Source organism: Sander vitreus, chromosome 6 (assembly GCF_031162955.1).
Source record: "Sander vitreus isolate 19-12246 chromosome 6, sanVit1, whole genome shotgun sequence".
Lineage (NCBI taxonomy): Eukaryota > Metazoa > Chordata > Actinopteri > Perciformes > Percidae > Sander > Sander vitreus.
Window position 1 is genome coordinate 14,933,190 of NC_135860.1, and position 23,939 is coordinate 14,957,128.

The following is a 23,939-nucleotide window of genomic DNA, read 5'->3' on the forward strand; positions in this document are numbered from 1 at the left end:
TAATACCATAGACATGGGTAATACAGCCTTGTTTAAAATAACCCTTTTTTTGTAGTAATCTATTTTCTTAAATCATGGGAAAATAACAAAGCAAATGTTTTTTTCCCCCCTCACCATAGCATTACAAATGTACCAATTTTATGAAACTCACCATGGTTACATGGTATAAAGTACAACATACATAATAATGACAAAAACAATGAAACATAAGTAAACAGTGGTAGAAAATACTTTAAGAAGGCATTTAATTTACATTCAACTATAGGAAAATAAAAACTCGGGCTGCAAATTACTTCTTTCATATTTGTTCCATTAGACAAAACACAGACACACAAATCATTCCAGTTTGGCGGTTTATTCAGAATAATAGACTTCAAATATAATGCAAGCAACCATGTTGAACACTCAGGATGCTGTACTGCAATTCCACCCTAGAACTGGATGTTGCTGTGGGATACTAACTCACATCATTTTGACCGGGTAGAGGAAAGGAAAGAACTATACACACTCTGTAATATGATATCTATGACTATATGAACCTTGAGTGGATGCATGTTGATCATCTGTCAGCGCTCTCATGTGGACAGTCTGACAACACAAACTTACAGCCAGCGCCACCCAAGCGCACATACACACATTCGAGACAAACATTCACCCTTTACAAACACAAAAATGCACTGAAATGACCTGCAGTTTAGCTTGACATACAATCGCACTTAGCTTTATCTATCCCGTGCTACAATGCTTACTTTACACAGATAGACATATCTGTGCCTTGCTGATTACTGTAGAGGATTGTATGATTGCAGCAGCTGGTAGACATTTTCTGGGATGTCTGCAGTGTAGCTTGTAATACGCTAGTGCTGAGGAAAGTTTACTGCATGCTTTCTTTCACAAGTGGTAGAGAAAGGGAAGGCTGAGGTAGAGGAGAAAAGCTGAAGGCAAAAGAAGGTGAGAAATAAATAAGGTAATCTGTTAGACGAATTCAATGTAGTCAGGTTGTTCAAAGGCACTTGGAACATGAGAAAATGGTAAAAACAATTAAGGTAAAACACAGCATGCAAAAAAAAAAAATTGGTTTCAGGTAAAACTTATGCAATTATGGGTTTGTTTTTGTAACTAACAATAAGGTGGGTGAAGAAGAAAAGGCCTCAACACATTCAAAGAAATAAAAATAGCCTATTTTCCGGATAAAATACTTGGCAATTAAAATCATAGTGATTAAAATGACAAAAAAAAGGCATCTCAAGCAGCTGTATAAAAGTGATGCATAGCCTTCATAGCAAAAATATGCCAGTCAGTGGTTCAACAATTATAAAACCCTTCATATTGTTACACCTCACAATTATTTTGGGTGGAACTACAGTTTCGTAGTGGTATTACATCCTTACCCACCAGCATAGTGGTGTGTCACATTATCTGTTGCAGTGCAGATAGTGGTTTAATTTGTTCAGTCCAAACACTTCGTCCCCTCTGTAGATCATAAACAAACACCCATACAAACTTCTGACAGGCTTGATTCAATTCTAGCGGCATACTTAAAACCATTCAAAGTACAGGATTCACATGTTTAAGTCAGGGCTGATTCTTGTGCAGGAACACGCTGAAAGACTATTTCCTAACAGTCATGCAAGAGTAAAATCACTACTGCTGTATTTTGCACAGCTGCTCCACAATCTTAGAAATGAGGGTTATAATATCACTTTAAAGAAATGTAATGTATTGTTTACGGTCAGTGAACTGAGGCCAATATGGCTCGAGAAAAAGGGCTGCTATAGTTTTTTCTACGGTTCCTTTATGCTTACAAGGCTATTTATAAAAAAACGGCATACATTTGTTGTGCATAAAATATTCTAATTTCTTGCCTCAGGCAACGTGTACATCATTCCTGATGAGTGGTCTGTTTATGTAGAGTGTCGTGAGAATGACAAAGTACAACAGTGGTAATTTTATAAAGGGGACCTGGATGTTCACGAAGGTCTTGAATTGTCCCTTCATGCTCTGGACTATAAGGGATCCAAGTGCTGAAATATTTTCTCAGTGCTCTATTAAAAAAAACAAAGGCTTCAATGGTCTTATCCTTCACGTTCTGGTATGAGCAGAGGGGAGAGTCATGATTAAAAGGATAAGTTCAAATCTTTTCAAGTCATTGTCAAAACAAAACTGATGTGCCCATTCATACAATTGAACGGTTTTGGCTGCTGTACTTGTTCCTGCTGTCTAGACTAACAGCAACAGTATCCCTTCCTAAAGTGATTTTAATGTAAGAGACAGGGGGCAAAATCCACAGTTCTCACTCTGAACATTTGCCGTGTATCCATGCATGTACAGACAATTATCACCGGATTACTTCAATACTGAAGAAAACTTAAAACCTGAGGATTGTCAGGGTCCAAGCCTAAATTTTAGCAGAGAACGAGGACTGTGGATTTTATCCCCCATAACTCAAATTGAAATCGCTTTAAGAAGGTCCAGTATATACAGGAGGAACAATTACAGCAACCAAAAACGCTTTCAATGTACATATGGGCATGTGAGTATTCTATTAAGGAAAGATGTGAACCTATCCTTTAAGTGGTCCTCTGTGGATCATTTCAGGTTCAAAGCCAGCAGGGGTCGCTCCTCTCTCTTCTGCCAAGGACTCTTCTTTTCCTCCTCCTCCTCCTCTCCATCGTCTGGAGAGACTGACAGAAGCACATGATCAGTCCTGAACGTCTCTTCCTCTGGTGTTGGCAGGGGAGGAAGAGAAGCAGGGGATGAAGAGGAAAGTGAGGACGGTTCCTCTTGTATTTGTACTTCCTCTACTCTTTTCTCCTCCACATCCCCCTGCCCCTGATCCCCTCTCTGACCCTCAGCTTTGTCTGATAAGATGGGTCCTGTTTTACTGTCCTGTGTGCTGCATTTGGCCATCTCCTCCTCGCTGCCTCCCCCGTCCAGATCATCCACATACACCAGCTGAGTGTAGGCCATGGCTGGTACTGTCCCCTTCGCCCTGTTTTTCTCAATATCTCTTTCCTCCCGTCCTCCGTCTCTCCCCCTGCGACTCACTCTCAGCTCGTTCAGGTCCACACCAGAGTCCAGACTGGCATCGTTGCCACGCCTCCCACCACTGACATTACCTTGTTGACCTCCTCCACCTGGCGCGTTGCTGTGGCACCCTGCCCGCTGGAGATCGATGTAGGAGTGGCGAATATGAGCGTTAGAGCGTCCATCAAGTGAGACAAACCAGGCTCGTGGGTGAGGCAGAGGCTTCCCTCCTCTGAGCTCCATTAAAGTCTTTTCAGCCAACAAGGTGTCCTCACTGTTTATTTCCACAAGACCCGTTTCCCCAAGCGCTGCTGGGATAGACAGAGACTCTGACAGGCCGTGCCTTTCTCCGTCACCCTGCTTGGTTGGACGTGGGGCGCAGTCAATGGGGGTTTGCCCAAGGGGCTGCTGGGAATGTGAGGCATTGAGCTCAGCCTGTATGGTCTCCAAGTCACTCTGCTGGTCAGTCTGCAGCAGGAGGGCCTGACCAGACAGAGGGTGCTCCCCAGGCAGACGCATATAGTGCGCGGGGATCACCAATGTAGGACGCACTCTCGGGTAGCCTTCTCCTCCACTCAGCAGGTCCACAGAGCCGCAGCAGAGCAGCTGGCCCGGCCGGGAGAGCAACGGGGGGCTGGGACGCTCCAGGTGGTCCACAGAGCGGGACAGAAGGTAGTCAGGAGCTCTGCACTCACATCCCTCCCCTCTACTGGGGGAGTGAGGAGGAGAGGAAGGGGAGATGCAATCAACAATCCCAACACTGCTCATCTGATTAGCCAACACGTGTCCGTGATTGGCTGATGACAGTGCATCTGAAATCGGGTTGCTGGCTGAGCAAACGGAGGTATATGATTGACGGTAGCCTCTGTCTGTTCCACATGAAAGGGCAGCCTTTAATTGGAATGTCTCCACAGACTGCCGGTAGTCTCTGCTGCGAGGCGTCAGATTGCCGAGAGACGAGCCGTGGTGGCTGTTGTTGCCGAGCGAGGAGCGGCTGTGTTTGCTGTGATGGATTAGGCTGTGTTGACGATGATTGTCTTGGTGCTCATATGAAGAAGGCTTCAGCATTGGCGTGGTCATGTCGGGCTCAGTGGCTGTGGAAACAAGTTCCAGCTGCACCTAAAGATAACAAAATATGAAAGTGTAAGAAACTTTTAAAATATACTCATTGTAAAGTAAGATATAACGCGGACACAAAACAAGGAAAACATATCTATTGAAGTAATCATATCACAGACAAAATAAGAGCATTTTTGCACTAATGATTCTTGAGAAATTAATTTGTCTGCCCACCACAAGAATGTTTGATGAATGATTAACCCCTCAACTAGGCAGATGTTCCCTGAGCAAGTACTACCTCTGACATTTACGAGGACAGTACATTGTAGACTAGTGATTGAACCGTTGTCTGTAATTCAGACAGACAGACCTCATTGCTGATGAGGTTCAGATGGGACATGGAGGTGGCTTGGTCCCTCTTACTGCCATCCAGACCAGAGGACAGTGTGAGCTTGCGGTGAGACACTCGAGGCTTCAAACAACGACGCCTGCGCAACATAGAGACACAACAGATGTTATGATTCAATCAGAGGAATCCGTTTGACTTTAAATGCTTCTCCCCTACACAAATAATCTGATATAAACAGGCACATGCATTGGAAAACAGAATTCCCTGAGTGCTTATATTTGCAGTAGAGCACACGGTTACCTGAGTACTTGTGCAGTACCAGTCTGCTTTATTTACATTCAATTAACCAACCATTTTAAGTAACTACACATATGCTGCAGATTATGTAATGTGACCTGCTATGAACAACTTTCCATGTGATTTTGATTTATTTGGTACCAATATCACAACTGATTTATGGATGAATCAATAAAGAGGACAAGCCACATGCAGAAGAAGATAATGAACCCTTTAAAACGGCTCATTCTTTTGATTTTTTTAACCTTTATTTATCCAGGTAAGTCGATTGAGAACAAATTCTCATTTGCAACAACGACCTGTCACATTCACACAGTTACACATTCATACCTGGAAGCTGCCCAGTACAACCACTGATCTGCTGGCCACTGAGCAGCTCCACTTATGCGGTTGGAGTTAACGGCCTTGCTCAAAGGCACCTCAGTGGTGGTAATGAGGGAGGGACAAGCGCTGCTCTTTTCACTTTTCCCACCCAGATTTTTATCCTGTCGGTATGGGGATTGAACCGGTCCCAAGCTCGCTTCTTTAACCTTTAGGCCACCACTACCCCATAATACAAATTATGTTAATGTTCATTGTACCATCCTAGTTAGATGAACTTGAGCACACTCCGATAAGTTGCTAAATACAGTAGGTCAGATTGTTTTTAGACACAACACTGAAGGGATTCAAAAAATGGTTTCTTAGCAAGAAGAAATTGTTTTCTTACTTGGCAGAAAAGAAAAAAAAAATCAAAACAAACCCAATGCCTCCCTCTTTTTATAAGTCACTGTTGAATAAATGTTCAAGCCATAACAAGCGATACATGCACTAATGAGTATTATATATTTAGTTTACACTGAACAACATCAATTAAAGCCTACATTAGTCAGCTGCTGTACATTCACATGTTCCACACAACCTGTCATGAGAACTTGACTCATATTATTGTACATTTCTGACACTGTCAAAATGCCCTTGTGACCTCATTTTTGGTGACAAGTCTGGCAACTTCTGACATTCTTAAGATGGAACCATATTGCTATGGAAAGTGTTTTACACACCTGCAGTAGTACAACAGGAGGCAAAGCAGGCAGAGCAGGATGAGAGCCATGCCTCCCAGTATAGCCAACAGGAACACAGTGTGGTATGTGCTGATGTCCTTCGCAAACACTGGACCTGATGGACAGACAAGGCCATAAAAAACTGATTTATTAAAATGGTTTCACTTTTTTCATTTTTTCTTTTATTATTTGTTAAAATTATGACTTCATCTAAATCTTTCTACATACAGTATGTGAGGGCATGCATGACAACATGTGAGTGTGTGTGTGTGTTTTTACAATAAATATAATCCGCATCAAAGCATTCTCTCACCTGAGTGTAGTGGGGACATGGCGGCCACCCAATATCCCAGCTGAGGAGCGATGTAGGTCAAAGTGAGCTGGTTGCCCTCCCGCTGCACGTGACCCCAACTGCTCTTTATCCAGGCACCTGCACGCACACACACAAAATCAAAGGGCTTTAAATCAAATTTGACCAACAATAATTTTTGTGCCAGCTCACAGAATACATTAGTGACTAAGTGACAACTGACAACCTCCCACCTGACCCTTATTAACTCAGTACAGACAAAGCAGCACTCTACTTGGCTACACGTACAGTAGATATCTGTCAAGTTTAAGTTATTTATGTTTTAGAACAAAAAATTGTTACTGTGACAGAAGTAAGCACAATTAACAGCAGGGTTCACCAAGTTAAATGTAAGACTTTAAGTAATTTTTAACGCCACATTGAATGCAATTTAACACGTTTCAGTATGATAGTATGAAGAAAAATCAAACAATTTGGCCAAGAATGATTTTTTATTAAATCATTTTGGTTATGGTTTCTAGCAGTAGTGACAGTGTTTGCTAAAGGTCTGATGGTGCTGACAGAAACTCCACATAAATGGATTAAACAGCTTCCTGTACACACAACCCACTGTTGAAATAATCACTTTTAGTTTGTCTCCCCAAAAAAAAACAGCAATCAGATACAAAAACAATTTACAACTAATACTACGTTTCTATTACTTTTGTAATTAAATTTAAGACTTTGTAATACATTCTAAGGTTTATTTAGAAGAAACTGAATGTAATCTTTTATAAGACTTCGAGATATTTTTAAAAACACAGATTCAAGCTCAGGAGTGTGAGGGAGGAGAGTGTCTTGGCAGTAACTAAATCTCCCACAGGGAGGCAGCATGCTCATTCAAATGTCACTGCGGGACTATGAATAGGAGCACAATAGCAGCTCCAGCAGTGCAAGTACCAAAAAAAACACAAAAAGCCAGAGTCACTGATTTATTGGCTCACAGTAAATCTGCTCCTAGAGGAAACATTCTGTTGTGCCTCAGTTGACACTTCACCTCCTCTGGTTCTTAGGGCTAACATGGTGAGAGACACTTTGTTTCTTTGTTTATTCCCAGTTAAACAACCTCAAGTGGTCAGGAATCTGCATCGATCTTCAGGAGAGAGGAAACAAAAATAGGGAAGGAGAGGATATTCAAAGAGGAAAGACAAATATATAAAAAAACAAGTAGAGGAAACAAAGCCGACAAAGAGGAGGAATGGAAGGAGAGATAAGGGAAAAGGCACAATAGCAGAGGAGAGAAATGAGAAAGGCTGTGTGACTCAGCACCACATGCACGCACGCACGCACGCACGCACGCACGCACACCAGCCCTGCACGGATTCCCCCTGGTTCTGTCAGATTGTTTCCAATAAACACAGCGACATTTAATTACTCTGTTCCCACGCTTTAGTACAATACACAGCAGATAGTCTGGTGAATGTTAAGTTACAATGCAAACATTTAAAATGTCAATACAGCCTGTATATTACTTCTGCTTCTCGCCCAATAATGCAAAAGTCAACACAGCTGACGTTGGGTCTTTTTTTTTGTTCAGAAAGTAGTCGGATCATCTGTGGAAGCATCATCAAACTACTCAGATGAAGGTGTGTCTGTCTACGAATGACACACAAACAAACAGGTGAACTTGATCTCTTTGTACATGACATCATTTTGCCCCACGCTTCGTTAACATGTAACAATACTTGAGTTGTTGAGCAGTTAATACAAGAAAAACTGGTTTTTGTGCGTGTGTCATCCGAGTGCGCACTTTGTAAACAAAACTGAGCTTCTTTTTGAGGGAGCTTTAATCAGCCTCAAGTAGTCCTCCAAAAAGGCACCAGACAGATTTTAAAAGATCTTTTTTTGTGTCCGTTTCTATCCTCCGTTTAACACATACATAACTGCACACACACACACACACACACACACACACACACACACACATCTTTGTGGGGACCCGTCATTGACATAATGCATTCCCTAGCCCCTTACCCTAACCTAACCATCACAACTAAATGCCTAACCTTAACCCTTACCCTAACCAGAACCTCATTCTAACCCTAATCCTAAAACCAAGTCTTAACCCTCAAACAGACCTTTAACCTTGTGGGTCCAGCATTTTGGGCCCCACAAGGCTGTGAAGACCCCACAAGTATACTGTATTTCCCGATTTTTGGACCCCACGAATATAGTAAAACAAGCACACACACACACACAGTAAAGAAACTCAAGCAGGAGCCGGGTCTTTCTGTTATTTATTTGGTGGGTTGCTAAGGAACACGAGATGTAGCCCAGAGAGGGGTCCAGAGATGACTTCTGTTGTGGAAATAATTGCTGCTACAGGCTCTGCATAGGCTACAAGTGTGTGTGTAAGTGTAAGAGTGTGTGTGTGTGTGTGTGTGTGTGTGTGTGTGTGTGTGTGTTCTCTCAGCTTTTATCAAAGCTCTTTTTATAAGCTCCAATGCTACTTTGGGCACTTTAAAATCTGGACCATCTTTGCTCTTTAAGGATCTCAAGCCTCAGTTTAAACATTTATTGGCTAAATAAAAATGTTTCTTGCTTAGCAGGAATATTTTCAGGGTAAATTTAGCATAATGCTAGTCTCATCACACATGCAGTTAGGACTAAAATATGTTTACTGTGGAATACATTTAATTCCATTGACAAGTGGCCTATTACGCCTGTTAATGTTCATGAAGTCTGACTCAACACGTGGACTGCTGGGGTACTTCTTCAGGCTCTCTCTTCTAGTTGACAAGTTGAGAAAAATGGTCACCCAAAAAAGGGATTTCCTTGTATTTATGTCACATATTCAAATTGCTTGTTTTGTCAAAACATCCCTAACCTCTAGGCATTCAGTTTACAGCCACAAAAGAGTAAGGAAATCAGCAAATATTCACATTTGCGAAGCTAGAGCCAGTGAATCTTTTGGCTTTTTTTTATTTTATTTCAAAAAAAATATATACTACTTATAAAAGGAGTCGCTCATAGTGACAAACCTACAAAGAATTATTCCTCCATTCTGCGGTTCCCCTCAGCTCTATGGGGAGTTTCAGCATCTTTCAGCTCACTGTTTTGGTTTTTCAGGCCCACAACTTTACTATTTTGGTATACTTTCACCACTCATAGCGTCGTTTGACACAGAGGGCAACAAAAAATCTCAGATGAACCCACTTTACACTACCTGGTCAGCACAAAGCAACATACAGACACAGTTAGCGGGTAGCTGGTGAACACAGTGGAGCATTTAGCATTTAGCTAAAGAGCCAAATATTTCCCTCAGGAGTTAGTGGAGACCAAAAACAGAGCTAAAGAGAGTGAATATTGGACCTAATGAATGCTAATGTTTTTGCTGGATGTGTAAATAGTGTCTGCTAACAAAGTTTCCTTATCAACTTAAAAGGCGATGATTATACGTCAGTGTTGTGATCACAGCTTGTTTCTGCTGCCCCCAAGTGGCCAGAAACCTCAGTTATTGCAGGTTTAAAAAATGACAAATGATTGAATATCAACTTTGCTACAGATTATTCTGTTTCACTACTAATCGATTAATCCGACTAAATCTTTTAGCTCAACATCAAATAACCAAGAAGAATTTTAATAGGTCCTGACAGAGAACAAACATAATGTACAGTAGATCTGGAAATGTGAGACTAATGTACACAGAGAAGGATGTTTTGTTGTGGAGACACGTCTGACTCAACTGATGATCTAATCACTGTCTTTCAGCTCAGCCGTTCCAAGAAGAACTGGGTGTGTCATAGTGCAGGCCGTCTGACAACACAGATTTAGGATTGCTGAAATGAATCAGTGGATACTGAGAGGCTTGAAGGGTCTCTGCCGTGGGAGCCAGCACCGCAGAGCTCTTTGCTATTGTTTAGTTCAGTTCAAGACTTAACTGAGCTCCAGCAGATTATACATTCACACTCTGATCTTCTGATGTGTGGCAGTATTTGTGTTTTGATTTGCAGATTAATGTGGTCATTTTTTTGTGACCTTATGAATAAGTTCATTCATCACTCAGACTCAAGTTGTGACCTGGCTGCACTGTGTGAATATGCACGTGATTTGCGTTAATGCTTATATTCTGATAATTCAATAAATCATTAACCCATGGAAGTAGGCCTAGTTTACAAAGAATATATTACAGCGCCACTGCACTTTCAAAAGGGTTATTTTTCAGAGATCTTAGTGGAAGACACAAACACAGATGTGTAGATGAGAAAACTTTGTTTAGAAAGTCAGAAAAGCTTTTGGGTTTCTGTCAGTACATACCCAAGCGTGGGTCAAATCTCCAAGCAGGGATGTGATCATTTTCCTTCAGGCCACTGTCAGCCGGCAGGGGGACGGAGACCGTGATTGGCTCATTCACCTGCAGCTCCACTCCGTCGCTGGCCAATAAGTGAACAGAGATGGCCGCTACAGGAGTCAACTCAAATCCCTTCTCGGTCCCTGTGAGAGAAGGAGGAAAGTGTAAGAGAGAAAAATGCAGCAAAAAGGAAAGTGAGTAGGAGTAAGGTGCACAGGAGGGGGAGCAGAGAAAGGAGCAGACAGCAGGAGGGGGGTGAGTAACATGAAAAAGATAAAAGGAGAGTTGTAAGGGAAAGACAGACAGGAAAGAAAACAAGGAAAGACAGGAAAGAAGGAAACAGGGTGGAGAGTGAAAAAGCTGAGAGACTTAGGGTGGAAAGTGTCACAAACAACAAGTAAGCTTGTGTTGCCCGGAGGGAGAAGGTACGTGCTGTGGGGAGGGGGAGCTTTTGAGAGGTATTCAAGCTGAAGGACAGACACACAGAGAGAGAGAGACAGACACAGAGAGAGAGACAGACACAGACAGACAGAGAGAGACAGACACAGAGAGACAGACAGACACAGACACACAAAGAGACACAGACAGACAGAGAGACAGACACAGAGAGAGAGAGAGAGAGAGAGAGAGAGAGAGAGACACACACAGACAGAGAGACAGACACAGACAGAGAGAGAGAGAGACAGACAGACACAGACACACAAAGAGACACAGACAGACAGACAGAGAGAGACAGACACAGACAGAGAGAGAGAGAGACACACACAGACAGACACACAGAGACAGAGAGACAGACACAGACAGAGAGAGAGAGAGAGAGACACACAGACAGACACACAGAGACAGAGAGACAGACACAGACAGAGAGAGAGATAGAGAGAGACAGACAGAGAGAGAGAGACAGACAGATACAGACAGAGAGAGACAGACACAGACAGACACACACACACACACACACACACACACACGGGTTATTGTGTTTCAGGAGGTCAGATAGAGAGGCCTCTCCAGGGTAGTCTCTCTGATGTACCATTGCTTCTTCTCTTCAATCCCCACCCCCTCTCAGCAGCCTTCTCCTCTGTCATCTGTGCCCGACTATCCTTGGCCCTATTTCTACAGTCGAGTCTGTTACCGTCCGCCACTTCGAGCCTCACCTGTGCCGTTGCCGCTGAGGACTTGCAGGTGGGGAAAGTGCTGGATGTGCGAGGGAGAACTGGCCACGGTGAGCAGGGCTGTAAGGTTGGCGTATGATGTGTTGGAGGGAAGACTCAGAGCTCTACGCTGGAAATAAACACTGGGCTGATGCCTGAAACCTTGAGGAGTGACAAACAGAGAGACGTCAGAAAAAATTGACATGTTGAATGACTGAGTGTTAAAGTTTCAGTTTTTGACCCTTTTTGTTTGCATGTCGCCCTTACTTCTGTAATTGATAGTTGAGATAGATAGCATGCATGGGGAGAGGGGGGATGACAAAATTAAACGGGAACATTGCTCTGTTATAACAACATTAGGTACTTCTTTAAGTTGTTTGATGTGCAAGAGATGAATCATGAATGGAATTTTCAGTTGTGATTAAACTGAACTTCTTGCTAGCCATTACAAAAAACCTTGTTCCGTATTGCAGATCATGCATTGGTAAAATATTTCTTTGAAAATCTAGTCTTTTAAAAAAAAGTCTATAAATGTTGTCTTTATTAATAACAAAAGCCAAGACCAAATCTCTTTAGTACGTCTTAAAGTATGAGGCTGGTGATTTCTTATTTTTTAACAAATCCCTGGAAATTGTCCCAAGGGGTTCTATTTGGATTTTAGGGTTGAACAAAGTAGGCTGTGTGGTGTTGTTCACTCATAAATGGAATTTGAGTAGACAAGCGTTCAATAAAAAATATAAAACACCAGTTCTCCATCTACATTCAAGCCAAGTGTCCCTTAAAAATTCATCAGATAATTCTGACAAAATAAACATACAGATGTTGTTTCGGGATGTTTTACATGGCAATCTTCAACTCCTCGTCTTCACCGAATGCCTTTTACAAATTCAGCCATCAAATTAGGCTTAATGGAGGCAACTCCAGATCAATATAGTAGAGATAATGCTTTGCTCGGCTTTTTCTCTCGGCCAGTGTAATGCTTTTTTCTGATATTTTGCTGTGCAATTAATAGTTGCCTTTTCAGCATAGCTTCCCACCCAGTATCTGCCTGCCATTAAAAAAGTATACATAAAGAGGATAAACAGTGAAAACTGCATGTAGCTGGACTCAGCAAGGTGATGTCATTGTGGTCCGACTGTAACGAGTGCACATTCCTGAGCAGTGAGACACACATCCAGCTGTATACGAGTGTTCACGGGGTTTCTAGTTGTACTCAACATGTATTTGAGCTCTGCAGTTATGTGCATCTTTTAACTTTCATGTTTCATGTTTTCTTTCACTTGTTCTTAAAGTTCAGGTGTGAATGTTATTTCCCTTTTGTGGCTCTGTTTTTGTGAAAGGAAATGACCCTGTTTCTGTTCTTGTGTGTTCCTTTCGTCTCCTCCTCGTCTTTTTTTCCCCTCCACTTTCCTCTCACCTCATCTGTTCCTCCTTCTGTTGGACACTGCACTGCCCATCCCCCCTTTCTCCCCTATTGTCTCCAACTGCTCCACCCACAACCTCACTTTCCAGCACATACTGTATCATCCTCTTCCTCCTCCTCCTCCTCTTCCCCCTCTTTTATTCTCTTTCCTCGTGCCACATGCCAAGGTTTATCACTCCCCTAGGCACCTAAATCCACAACATCGTGACAAACAGTGTGTCGGACACAGGGCAGAAACTCCACTCCACTCAGGCACGTGCTGTGAGTAGTGTGTACTCAAGAGGTTTACATGTTAATGGTGTCTGTATATTTATTACTGTGAAGTTTTTCCTCTAGTCAGACAACACAGATGACATGTTAAATTACTCCCTTGTCGGTCACAGACACACAAAAGACGCAGCAGACAAAGAGGCTATATTGATTCTGCCTGAGTGAGAAAGCCTTATCTAATATAATTACACACACCTTAACAAAGAGGCTGACTAACAAAGACAGACTCATGATTTATATTTGTGATATGTGTGGCTGGAGGAGGGTGGATTTTTACTCAACAGTGGGCTATTTAATGTATAGTTAGGGATAATCATTTTCAGTTTTTATTAGAAACAAATGTGAATTTATCGGTTTATTTTTGTTATTAAAAAAGGGTTAAATCTGATCATGACAGTTTAACAAATTATTTGTCTTGCGAATACAGACTTGGAGAGGTTGCATAGTCAGCAGCTCAATATGTATACATAATAATATCATGCAATTATGTATTCTTCTCTTCACTGACAAAGTATAAACTGAGCTGTGTAGAAAACCTTATTTACTGTGAAGTACAGTGATCAATATCTTCTTGCAGCTCAAATCATAACTTTTAGATGCGTGGAAACATAAAATCTTGGTGAAAATTGAGATAAAAAAAAATGAATTCTTGATCTTAAAAAGCAGTTTGTAAAACAATCTTACTACAAGGTCCTTTAGCAGCTGTTCTGGAGCTTTCGATCGCATCACACTTACTTCTTCAACAGATGGAGTTTGCCCAGTTGTCATGGAATTGTAGACGTTAATATTGTTTTAAAGACTTCTCACCAATGTTGGCCTACTATTTGAGAGGTTTGAGAAGAGGAAGATCGTGTGATATGATTGAAAGCTCCAGAACAGCGGCTAATGGACCTTGTGGTAAAATTGTTTTATAAACTGTTTTAATCCAATCTGGTCCTTTTAAAAGATGTGGGTGCTTTTTGGTGAAAATGGTTTAAAATCAATAACAATGAGCTGTATGTATAGCCACACACACACACACACACTTTACCTTGTAAGCCTGAAACAATCTCCACAACATCTTCATACACCATCAGAGTAGCAGCTCTTTCTGGTAGCAGGTCCAGGCTGATCGAGGAAAATACTGGAACACAAATAAATACCACAAAAGTATACACACTACATTACGGACAGTATAAATCCACAATCAGATAAAGGAACAAACCGCAGCAATCTACCTGGCCACTGACATAACTATCTGGCATAAAAGCTATCTGACACAACAGGTCATTAAACCAACTTTATACATTTTTAATAGTCCTGCTTTCATCCCGTCTGCTGTGCAGGACAGAAGTCTGACCCAGCAAACTGCACTTCTTTCCTCTTCCTTCATTTCAGTCCTCCATTGTTCAGAGCTAGTAAGCGGGATAATCCTATTGGCTGCTGTTCCGTTACAGCCCCCCCCCCCCCCTCCACATACACGTTTGTTTCACTATCTTTGTGGGGACCCGTCATTGACATAATGCATTCCCTAGCCCCTTACCCTAACCATCACAACTAAATGCCTAACCTTAACCCTTACCCTCACCCTAACCTAATTCTAACCCTCAAACAGCCATTTAACCTTGTGGGGTCCAGCATTTTGGGCCCCACAAGGCTGTGCAGACCCCACAAGTATACTGTATTCCCCGGTTTTTGGACCCCATGAAAACACACACACAAACACACACACCTTAAGCAGCCCCCTTGCTGGGTTTTGGCATCTTTTGTAATAAATTACTAATGTAGACCTACACTTATTAGCTCTCACACCTGGCACAAACTCACACTATTTCTATTTCACACCAACAGACATACACTAAATGTGTCATACTAAACAAATTCTAAATGTATCTAAATGTTTAATAATTTCTGCATTTGTCTTAAAATATTTCTCTGTCACACACTCACACTCACCAGGTAATCTGGAGGGACTCCAGGGCACAGAGTTTGGCACATATCCCTGTTTGGATGCGGTGACGACCAACGGTGTACCAAGGCGGTAGGGGAAGCGCAAGTAGGTGTTGCCATCAGGTGATGAGGTTTCCGTGGTTACAGAAGTGTGGTTGGCGAAGAGCTGTATGGTGGCTCCTCCCAGGGGCTGGTGAGTGCTGGCATCGCTCAGGTGAACCTTCAGAGTCACCTCTGTAATCAAACAGAGTGTTTACTGAGCCGTTTATATATCTGAGTGTTGGTGTGAACAGACTGCAGCGAGGAGTGATCAGACATAAAACACAGTGGTGTTACAATTATGGCAGACTAAAATACAGTCATCTCTTTGACTGGGTTTGTTTCCGTGCCAGGCCCTTTGCCTTTAGTCCACGGAGATGGCATTCCACATCCCAGCCAATCACAAAGAGACGGTCGTCTGACCATTTCATGGACTCTAGCCAGTGGCACTTCCCTTCTAAAACAATGGACCATTTCCCTCTCTCAAAGAAGCCTTGGACCAGAGGGGAAAAACAACTGTATGTATAAACTCCTTCTGTAATGGAGAGGAGGAATAAAATAATGTACACAGACTGCCTGTTGATTGATGAAACGCTTACACTAAAGATAGATAGCTGCTGTGGCAACTGTTAAGTGTGATCGCAGGAGGGGCTGTTACATCGATGTTAATTTGTATAAGTGGTTGTTGTGGATTATAATTATTGATACATTGGTGTACATCATTACAGGTAATAAATGTCGGTTTAATTTACTTTATATACTGCTGGGTGGTTTCTGAATCCCCCTAAGAATCAATAAAGCCTTATTGTCAACCATAATAGTACATCATACATTTTTTGTTGATTATTTTTTGTATTATTAATCTGAATCTGCAAAGTGACTAAAGTTATCAAATAAATGTAGTTGAGTAAAAAGTATAATATTTGCCTCTGAAATGTAGTTAAAGTAGAGTGGCAGAAAATGTAAATATTCAAGTAAAGTACAAGTATAATACCATGTTGTACTTAAGAGCTGTACTTGAGTAAATGTACTTTCCAGTACGTACTGCCAAACAAAGTATACACATATCTATTAACGCCTCTGCAGAGAGGCAGCTCAAACACTGTGTGGTTCATTATATCACAAGCTGAAAAACAAACAAAAAGTCAATTTCAGCTTTATATCCCAAAGGTATGATAAAAACAAACTTGGTACAAAAACACTATAATTTAACATCCACACAAACCCACGCTCTCACTTCAACCTAAACCCTGTTTGATCATTGGCTGCTGGTTGACCCATGGTGACCTTTCAATTAAGACTAAAAGGGTTTCTTCTCCCTTCACCTAAACATGCCCACCTCCCCCATAGTCAATGCAACTGAATTTCATCGTTACTCTTTATGGTAACCCCACACGCTAACACATACATACTCCTGGCGAGACTGACCCCCCTCCCCCCACTCAGGGATCCTGCGGTCAGCAAGGAACCACTCTGACAAATCTGTTGAGAGTTCAGCCTGAGTGCAGCAGGCTCCACCTAAAAACAAAGCGCTGCACCAAATGATACCTTTGCATGTGTGAAAGTTAGGAGGTTTAGCAGAGCAACGTGTCAATTTCAAACCACACACATAATTACCCTGAAAGGTTTGGTGTGAAGATCTGCTCTGTGGCTGCTTTCTGACCCTTCACTTCATTCCTCCACGTTATTACATTTGCACGGTCACAGCTACAGGATTGGAAAACAAAAAGACGTCTGACAGAAACTCCCCACTGCATTAAGATTGTTTGTGCGAGTGTGTAAGAGAAAGAGATCATGACCTCAGTTCCTGTCCCACTCCCAGTGATAGGTTGTGAGGGGTACCAGCTGTGCTCACTTAAAAAAGAACTCCCCTTGGAGACTCAAGATTGACAAATGCAACAGCCCCTCTCCCAATCCTCATCCAATAAATCACTACTGTGGTGACATCATTGTTAAACAGCTAGGAGTCTCCACTCTGTTCCGACACACAGTAGAGGAAGATGTTCCGCCTGAAGAATGACTGAAGACCTCGATTCTGCAGCTAAACCAACACCTTTATAACTGCCCCTTACTGTATTAACTCATTATCTGAGTGTTTTGAGTACCATATGGAGAATAAAGACATCAAAGAGTTTTGCCTGCGATCTCAGACCAATTATCCCAGGCAGCAGCAGCCAAAGCAGCAGGGTGGTTAAGTGCGTTTGTATGTGAGTAGAAAGAGATGAACCCAAGACGCGAAAATGGGGAAGACAAAATCAGTGTGTGCATGTTTTTTCAGCCTACTACAGCTTGAATTGATGTGTATTTGGTTTATTATTTAGAAGTTAAAAGGGAAGCAAAGCCTTTCTGCGGCATAAAAGTGAGGTGTGATAAACTGGAAATGCTTGGTATGGCTGGCATCCATTGGGTGTGTGAGGAGGTTTGGTGTTCTTCCAAACAGAGGAGGGGGAAACAGATGCTTTCTGCACACAAGGCTAAGTGAAAAGCTTGCTTGTACACAACATCTAGTATAACACAGTTGCAGCTTATTAGAATCAATGGCTTATCACAAGTAACTGGGGGTCAAAGCAATGGCAGCGAAAAAATAATGAGCACAAACAAACACAAAGAGCATTTTTGTCCAAGTCTAATACATGAAACAAACATAAATGCCATATTTCCATCACATTATGTACACTGTTTTCCAACGTTTGAGGGTTGACTGGCGCTCTTTTTATTACTTCATCTCCATACACCCTCTTCTTCTGCGATGATTTAATTGGCACCCAACTGGAGAAAACGCTCAACAATTTGGAACTGGTTTGGATAGAAAAGATCAGCTCTTCAACAAACCCCAGTAATATATTAAGGAGTTTGACATACCGGTAACGGCAAAACTTATTTCTCACCATCTCGAGCAGGATGCATGGTGAGACGAGAGGAGACAGAAATCATGTGATGTGACTAGGCATGGGCCGATTACGATTCCGACGGTATGATAACCGTCAGCAAAAATATCACGGTTTCACCGTATTGCGGTTTTGCAATTACAGCTTAAAATATATATATATTTTTTTAATTTCTGGGTTTCCATTGAACACAATGTATTTTATTTTTAAAAACACACTGCACACTGGCAGGGAGACGGATTACTAAAGTGCATTTTCTGTCCTTGACCACTAATTAAAAAACAGCTTATACCTTAGGAACGGTATGACAGAATTTTTTGTGGTTTTGAAACCTTGACTTTTTCAAACCGCAGTATACCTTCAAACCGGTAACCGGCCCATGCCTAGATGTGACAGGAGCGCAAGAGCTCTTGAAATATTGGCAAGTTCTTCAAATAACAAAGTAAGATATAGTAAAATATTTTAAAGTATTTTATCATTTATGTACATTAAAAAAAAACAATGCAGTTAAGTATTCAAGTCTATGAAAACTACACCAATGCATGCTTAAACGTCAAGCTCCAACAGACTGTTGTTTGTGTTTCTAGATGTAATAACTTGATCAACCACAGCTAAAAGAAAACCACAAGGACTGAAGCTATTTGTTTACCATTGAGATAAATATCAAAAAACTGAGTCTCAGTATTGTTATCTTGATAAAAAGAAGAAAAAAAAAGAAATAGGCCTTTTAAAAATGTTATAGGCAGTGATGGGAATACTTTTTTCAGTAACGAGTAATCTAAATGATTACTCTTCCCATCTTAATAACGCCGTTACTGCCAAAAAACGTGGCGCGTAAAACGTGAATTATACTAGACGCATCCAAGGTGGCGCGCGCCATCGTGACGTCAAAATGACGTAATATCCTGCCGGCGCGCAAGCAGAGGTCGCGCACGGCTCTTTTTTTTTTTCCAGCGGCGTGCGACAAAGCGGAAACGGGAGGCCTGAACGAGTTCGCCGACAACCAGATGCCAGGACTCTCAAAGTCTCTCTGGTAAACTTACTGGGTTAAGATGAGTTCTTTTATGGTGAATGAAAGGCTTGATCCGACAAAGTAGGTTATCGAATCAAATCGAAGCATTGACGGCAATGCTGCTGCCAGTTCTGCCGTTGTTTACTTTTTTCTTCTTCTTCTAGTCTGTAGAAAGAGCAACGTTGGTAGCCTTTGCTCATTAGCGCCACCTCTGTTCAGGAGAAGACTGCAACTAAGGCTGTTATATACTGGACGCAGCCCAGCTGGCGCGTACAAATGTGACGTCATGGGATCGCCGTGACTATTTATACCCACGCTGGTGCTCGCGACACTAGTTGCAGTCTTCTCCTGAACAGCAGTGGCGCTAATGAGCAAAGGCTAACGACGTTGCTCTTTCTACAGACTAGAAGAAGAAAAAAGTAAACAACGGCAGAACTGGCTGCAGCATTGCCGTCAATGCTTCAATTTGATTGGACCCAGTAAGTTTACCAGAGAGACTTGCAGTCACTCAGAGTCCTGGCATCCGGCTGTCGGCGAACCCGTTCAGGCCTCCCGTTTCCGCCTTGTCGCGCGCCGCTGAAAAAAAGAGCCGTGCGCGACAGCTGGGCAGGATATTACATCATTTTGACGTCACGATGTCGCGCGCCACCTTGGATGCATCCAGTATAATTCTCGCTACGACGGCGATCCCATGACGTCACATTTGTACGCGCCAGCTGGACTGCATCTAGTCTATAAGACCCTTTACTATATTTGAAGCTATGTTTCTCATTAGACCTACTAGATCTCTGAGTCTGAGCCGAGAGGCAAATACTTTTTTTTACTGTTGTTCCTTGGTTAGTGGGCAATGCACGACGCAAGCGCATAAATGCTGACGATTGGCTGTGTATGGTAAGCCAATCAGAGGTAGAGTTGGGCGGGTGTTCAAAAGCACGCATAGTCGGACACACAAGAACAACACAAGCGGGTCAGTCAACGAGAGAGAGACAGGTATGGCGTTATGAAATCAAGGAGAGGGTTAACTTTTCCTGCAACAGATTTTCCACCGTGGGACATTTGTTTGGAGGTTAGTTTCACTTTGTCCCACAGCAACATTAAAATAGTTTAGATTTGTGTACATTGTTTCCGTTATTAATGTATTGTATTAAGTGTCCATTTCATTATAATATTCAGATTTATCATAAATAATTGAACATGCACATGTATTTTAAGTTCCATTAAAGAGGGGTGGAGGGGTCACATATGAGCATTTAAAAATGTACTTGAAAGTAACGCAATAGTTACTTTCTGAAGTAACTAGTTACTTTCATAATTTGTAACTGAACAACTAATTTAGTTACTTTTTGGAAGAAGTAACTAGTAACTGTAAATAATTACTTTTTAAAAGTAACTTGCCCAACACTGGTTATAGGAACAAAATGTGGATAACACAAAAGGTCAATGCAACATGCAAAATGTGGAAAAACTGAAAAACAAAAGCATGCACACACATACTTCTGTATGATGAACTAAAGTTCTGTCATTGTAAATGAAGAAAAGGGCTATCAATGGGTGTTCAGCCTGCTATTTTGCCTTATCTGGATTTAAAGTGAGATTAGAAAGCGATGGTCGATCCTATTAACTTAGCAGGGGACGCAGCAATTAGGTTACATCATCATGTCTCAGGCTGGAGAGCAAACGGACTCTCATCTTACTACATTAAATATTCCCGTCTACATACTGTACTACACACCACACACTGGTTCTGCTCTTTGGCTCAGGAGGTTGGTGACCACCTCCCTAAATATGCTTCTCATGACATGATGCAGCTTCCCTGAAGTGGATCTGCCGTTAGCACTCTTGCTTGAACGCATCTTGTGATTACAAATCAAGCCTGGCTAGCTGGTGGCAATATGATTGGATTGGTTTACTTCCTGGCAACCCTTGTCCAGCTTCAGCGAATGTTGGTCTGCTGGAGATGCAATGCCATGCCTATTATGGGCATCAGTAACGTGAGTGAGATCTATATCTGCGGGGAGATTGTCTGTCTGGCTCCACTCATCTATGTTGTCTGCTGGACAGACCAGGAAAAAGTCCTCAGTATCGACCTGAACATAACCCCCCCCGGGAACAACTGAAGGTCAATCTGGGGCAAAGTGAACTCCAGAGAAAGAGAGTGAGAAAGAAAGGGAAAACAGAGAGCGGAGAGGCCGGGACAGACTATACCTTGTTCTTACAGGAGGTTGTTGTTGTGAATTTAGCCAATTTTCATGATGCAGAAAATGTGATGTCTTAAGCAGAACTACTTCAAAAACTCCTGAACTAATCATAAAATTATAAAATATCAGAAACTAACTCAACAGCTTTGAGAGAAATCAGTGCTCAGTGTTGCTTTTTTTTTTTTTTACCCTGACTGATTTACAGCATTAGTTACTGTATGTTTACATTCATATTTTTACTCGTACTGTAAACACAGTTGTAGCAAGAGGACCGAATGTGGGCCAGCCAAAAATGTAAGCGGACACAGACGACTGCGATGTGTGCGTGCTTATGCATGAAAGTGAGGGATAAAAGTGACGAATTAAACAGATGTGGCTCCACTTTAGTAGTTACTATGAGCTGCAGCATTTTTTAAGTTAGTGATAGAATGACATGCCAACAGATTACTGTGATTCATACTGGCTTTCAAACTTTTAATGAGTCTGCTGTAGTGACAGGATACCCTCAAACACATACACTGCAATCTGCAGACACGAGAAACTTTACCCACTAATTTGTATTCCATCAAGTGCAATATTTGTATTTAATTCTTTATTGCAACATCTTGTCTTCTGTCTTCTTTTGTTTGTAGTTTATTTTTTATTTTTTCCCCCCTCAAAACACTGGGGATGCTTGGAATATTACTTAGTAGGGCTGATGATTATTTTCATCATCAATTAATCTGACTTTTTTTTTTTTGTCGTAATAGTTTTGTCTATAAAATGTCAGGAAATAGTAAAAAGAACAAGCAGTTTTCTATCAAATCCTTACATTGGAAAAGCTAAAACCAGGTTTGGCATTTGCTTAGGAAATGACAATCAATTATCAATATTGCTGATTCCCACTTCCTAAATGTTAACATTTGATGTTTTATGATAGTTAGCTGACAAGCTTTAAGTTGAGGACTGTTAGTTGGACAAGACAAGCAATCTGAAGATGTCAACTTGGGCTCTGGGAAATTGTGAGTGTCCACTATTTGACAATTTTAAAAGGCAAATTAATTACTTGATTAATCAAGAAAATAACCATTAGCTGAAGCTCTATCACCAAGTATAAAGTTTGAGCTTGTTGGTATTCATCTATTCATTGCTGTTTGACACCTGAACAAGGTGAACTTTCTGGTTAAAAACACACAGAAACAGCAACATACCGTACTTTCACAAAATGTAAAGTTAAAACAGTGCAAGCCATTTAGACTAAATGTTGTACACATTATGGTACAAGATATTGTCCACAATATGGTGTAGCCTACAATACCCCCCTTCTCAGACAGACACTTATAAAGAGAGAGAGAGAGAGAGAGAGAGAGAGAGAGAGAGACTTTTTTTGTAACGCTACAAATGACAAATCACAGCAGCTGGTCTCCTTTGCTGCATTATTCTGCACAATATGAGGGCATGTTTTCAGTCACTACCACTAACAAAGTATTTTACACAGATATGACGTACGTTACACCACACTGAAAAAATATATAGTTTTAGAAGGTTTGAGATATTAAACCATGCTGGATATTAAACATGTCAGAAGTTTTCACGCTCTCTCTCTGCCACCAGCTAACTTGCTAATGTTAGCTAACTTTAGGTCACATCAGCATCCAAGCTGGCTAGCGGCACCATTAGCCACCAAAAATGGCCAGCTAACTAGCTTGTTTTTAAGGACAAAATGTTTAATACACTTTTACCTTGTGTGACTGTGTCCTCCGGTAATGTTTTGGCGACAGCTCTGTTGACAAGGTATCCCAAAAGGCAGACTAAAATTGCAGCAGCTTGTCTCCAATTCACAGCCCACATCATTGCAGATGTGTATCAACGGTTCAATACAAATAAAGTAGAATCCGAATCTTTTGCTTTTACAAACTCACTGACCGGCCACATCAGCGTAAACTCGGTTTATTCCGCAAAGGAGGCAACACTCCATGTTTCGCAGCATCAGCATTCCTGTTTTTTGCCTTTAAATCCGTGTTTCCTCTGTGCATCCCCCGGCCCTTGTGCCGCTCGGTCGGTTTTTTTCATCGACGGGTCAGAGAGGAAGACGGCCCCACCAATTCTCTGAGCCACATGCCCCAAAACAGCACCAACAGGCGGCTTCTTCCATACGCAGCACTGCTAATATCTGCGGTCCTCCAGCGCCACCTGCCAGCCCAATAATGAAAAGTTTTTTGTTTGTTTTCACAGCTTTTTTATTTGTTGAATACATAATAGTTAGTCACATAATCAAAACTACTATAAATCAGAACTATAAAGCTTTATAATCACAAAACAACTTTTTATTTATTTTTCCTAGTAACCACCATTGATCAAATTAATTTAAACTTAATTATGTCAGTCCTCATTTAATCTTTTCACACTCCACTGTAATTATTTAACTAGTACCCTAAACTAATCGTCTTTATTTATGCATTCAATTCTATTTTTGACTTGTCTGATAACCTTTTATCCACATTGTTTTCACGACAGAGTTTCAATGTGCCAACGCAACATGCCATTCTCCTCATTTTGGGCTCAAACTTATGGAGCCCCAAAACTGACAAAATGTAGTAAAAGGTTATCAGACCAAGTCCAAAGTCCAAAATAT

General features: G+C 41.5%; 1 protein-coding gene across 1 annotated transcript; it reads right to left on the reverse strand.

Annotated features, from left to right (window-relative positions):
- Nucleotides 1-336: 336 nt before the first annotated feature.
- Nucleotides 337-23,434, reverse strand: fam171a1 (family with sequence similarity 171 member A1). The gene is made up of 9 exons (XM_078252961.1): nucleotides 23,047-23,434; nucleotides 15,195-15,422; nucleotides 14,290-14,382; nucleotides 11,570-11,728; nucleotides 10,382-10,558; nucleotides 6,089-6,205; nucleotides 5,776-5,890; nucleotides 4,457-4,574; nucleotides 337-4,146 (listed from the first exon to the last, which is right to left on the reverse strand). The coding sequence occupies exons 1-9, from the start codon at nucleotides 23,156-23,158 to the stop codon at nucleotides 2,590-2,592; spliced, it is 2,676 nt and encodes an 891-aa protein (XP_078109087.1). The 5' UTR covers nucleotides 23,159-23,434; the 3' UTR covers nucleotides 337-2,589.
- Between the last annotated feature and the right edge of the window lie 505 nt (nucleotides 23,435-23,939).

Excerpts from the sequence above, each read along its gene's own strand:
- fam171a1 (XM_078252961.1), bottom strand. The coding sequence starts at position 23,158 with ATGATGTGGGCTGTGAATTGGAGACAAGCTGCTGCAATTTTAGTCTGC. Across the intron at positions 11,729-14,289 it reads GATTGTTTCAGGCTTACAAG|GTTTCAGGCATCAGCCCAGT; the intron begins GTAAAGTGTGTG and ends TCACTCCTCAAG. Across the intron at positions 10,559-11,569 it reads CCTCAGCGGCAACGGCACAG|GGACCGAGAAGGGATTTGAG; the intron begins GTGAGGCTCGAA and ends CTTCTCTCACAG.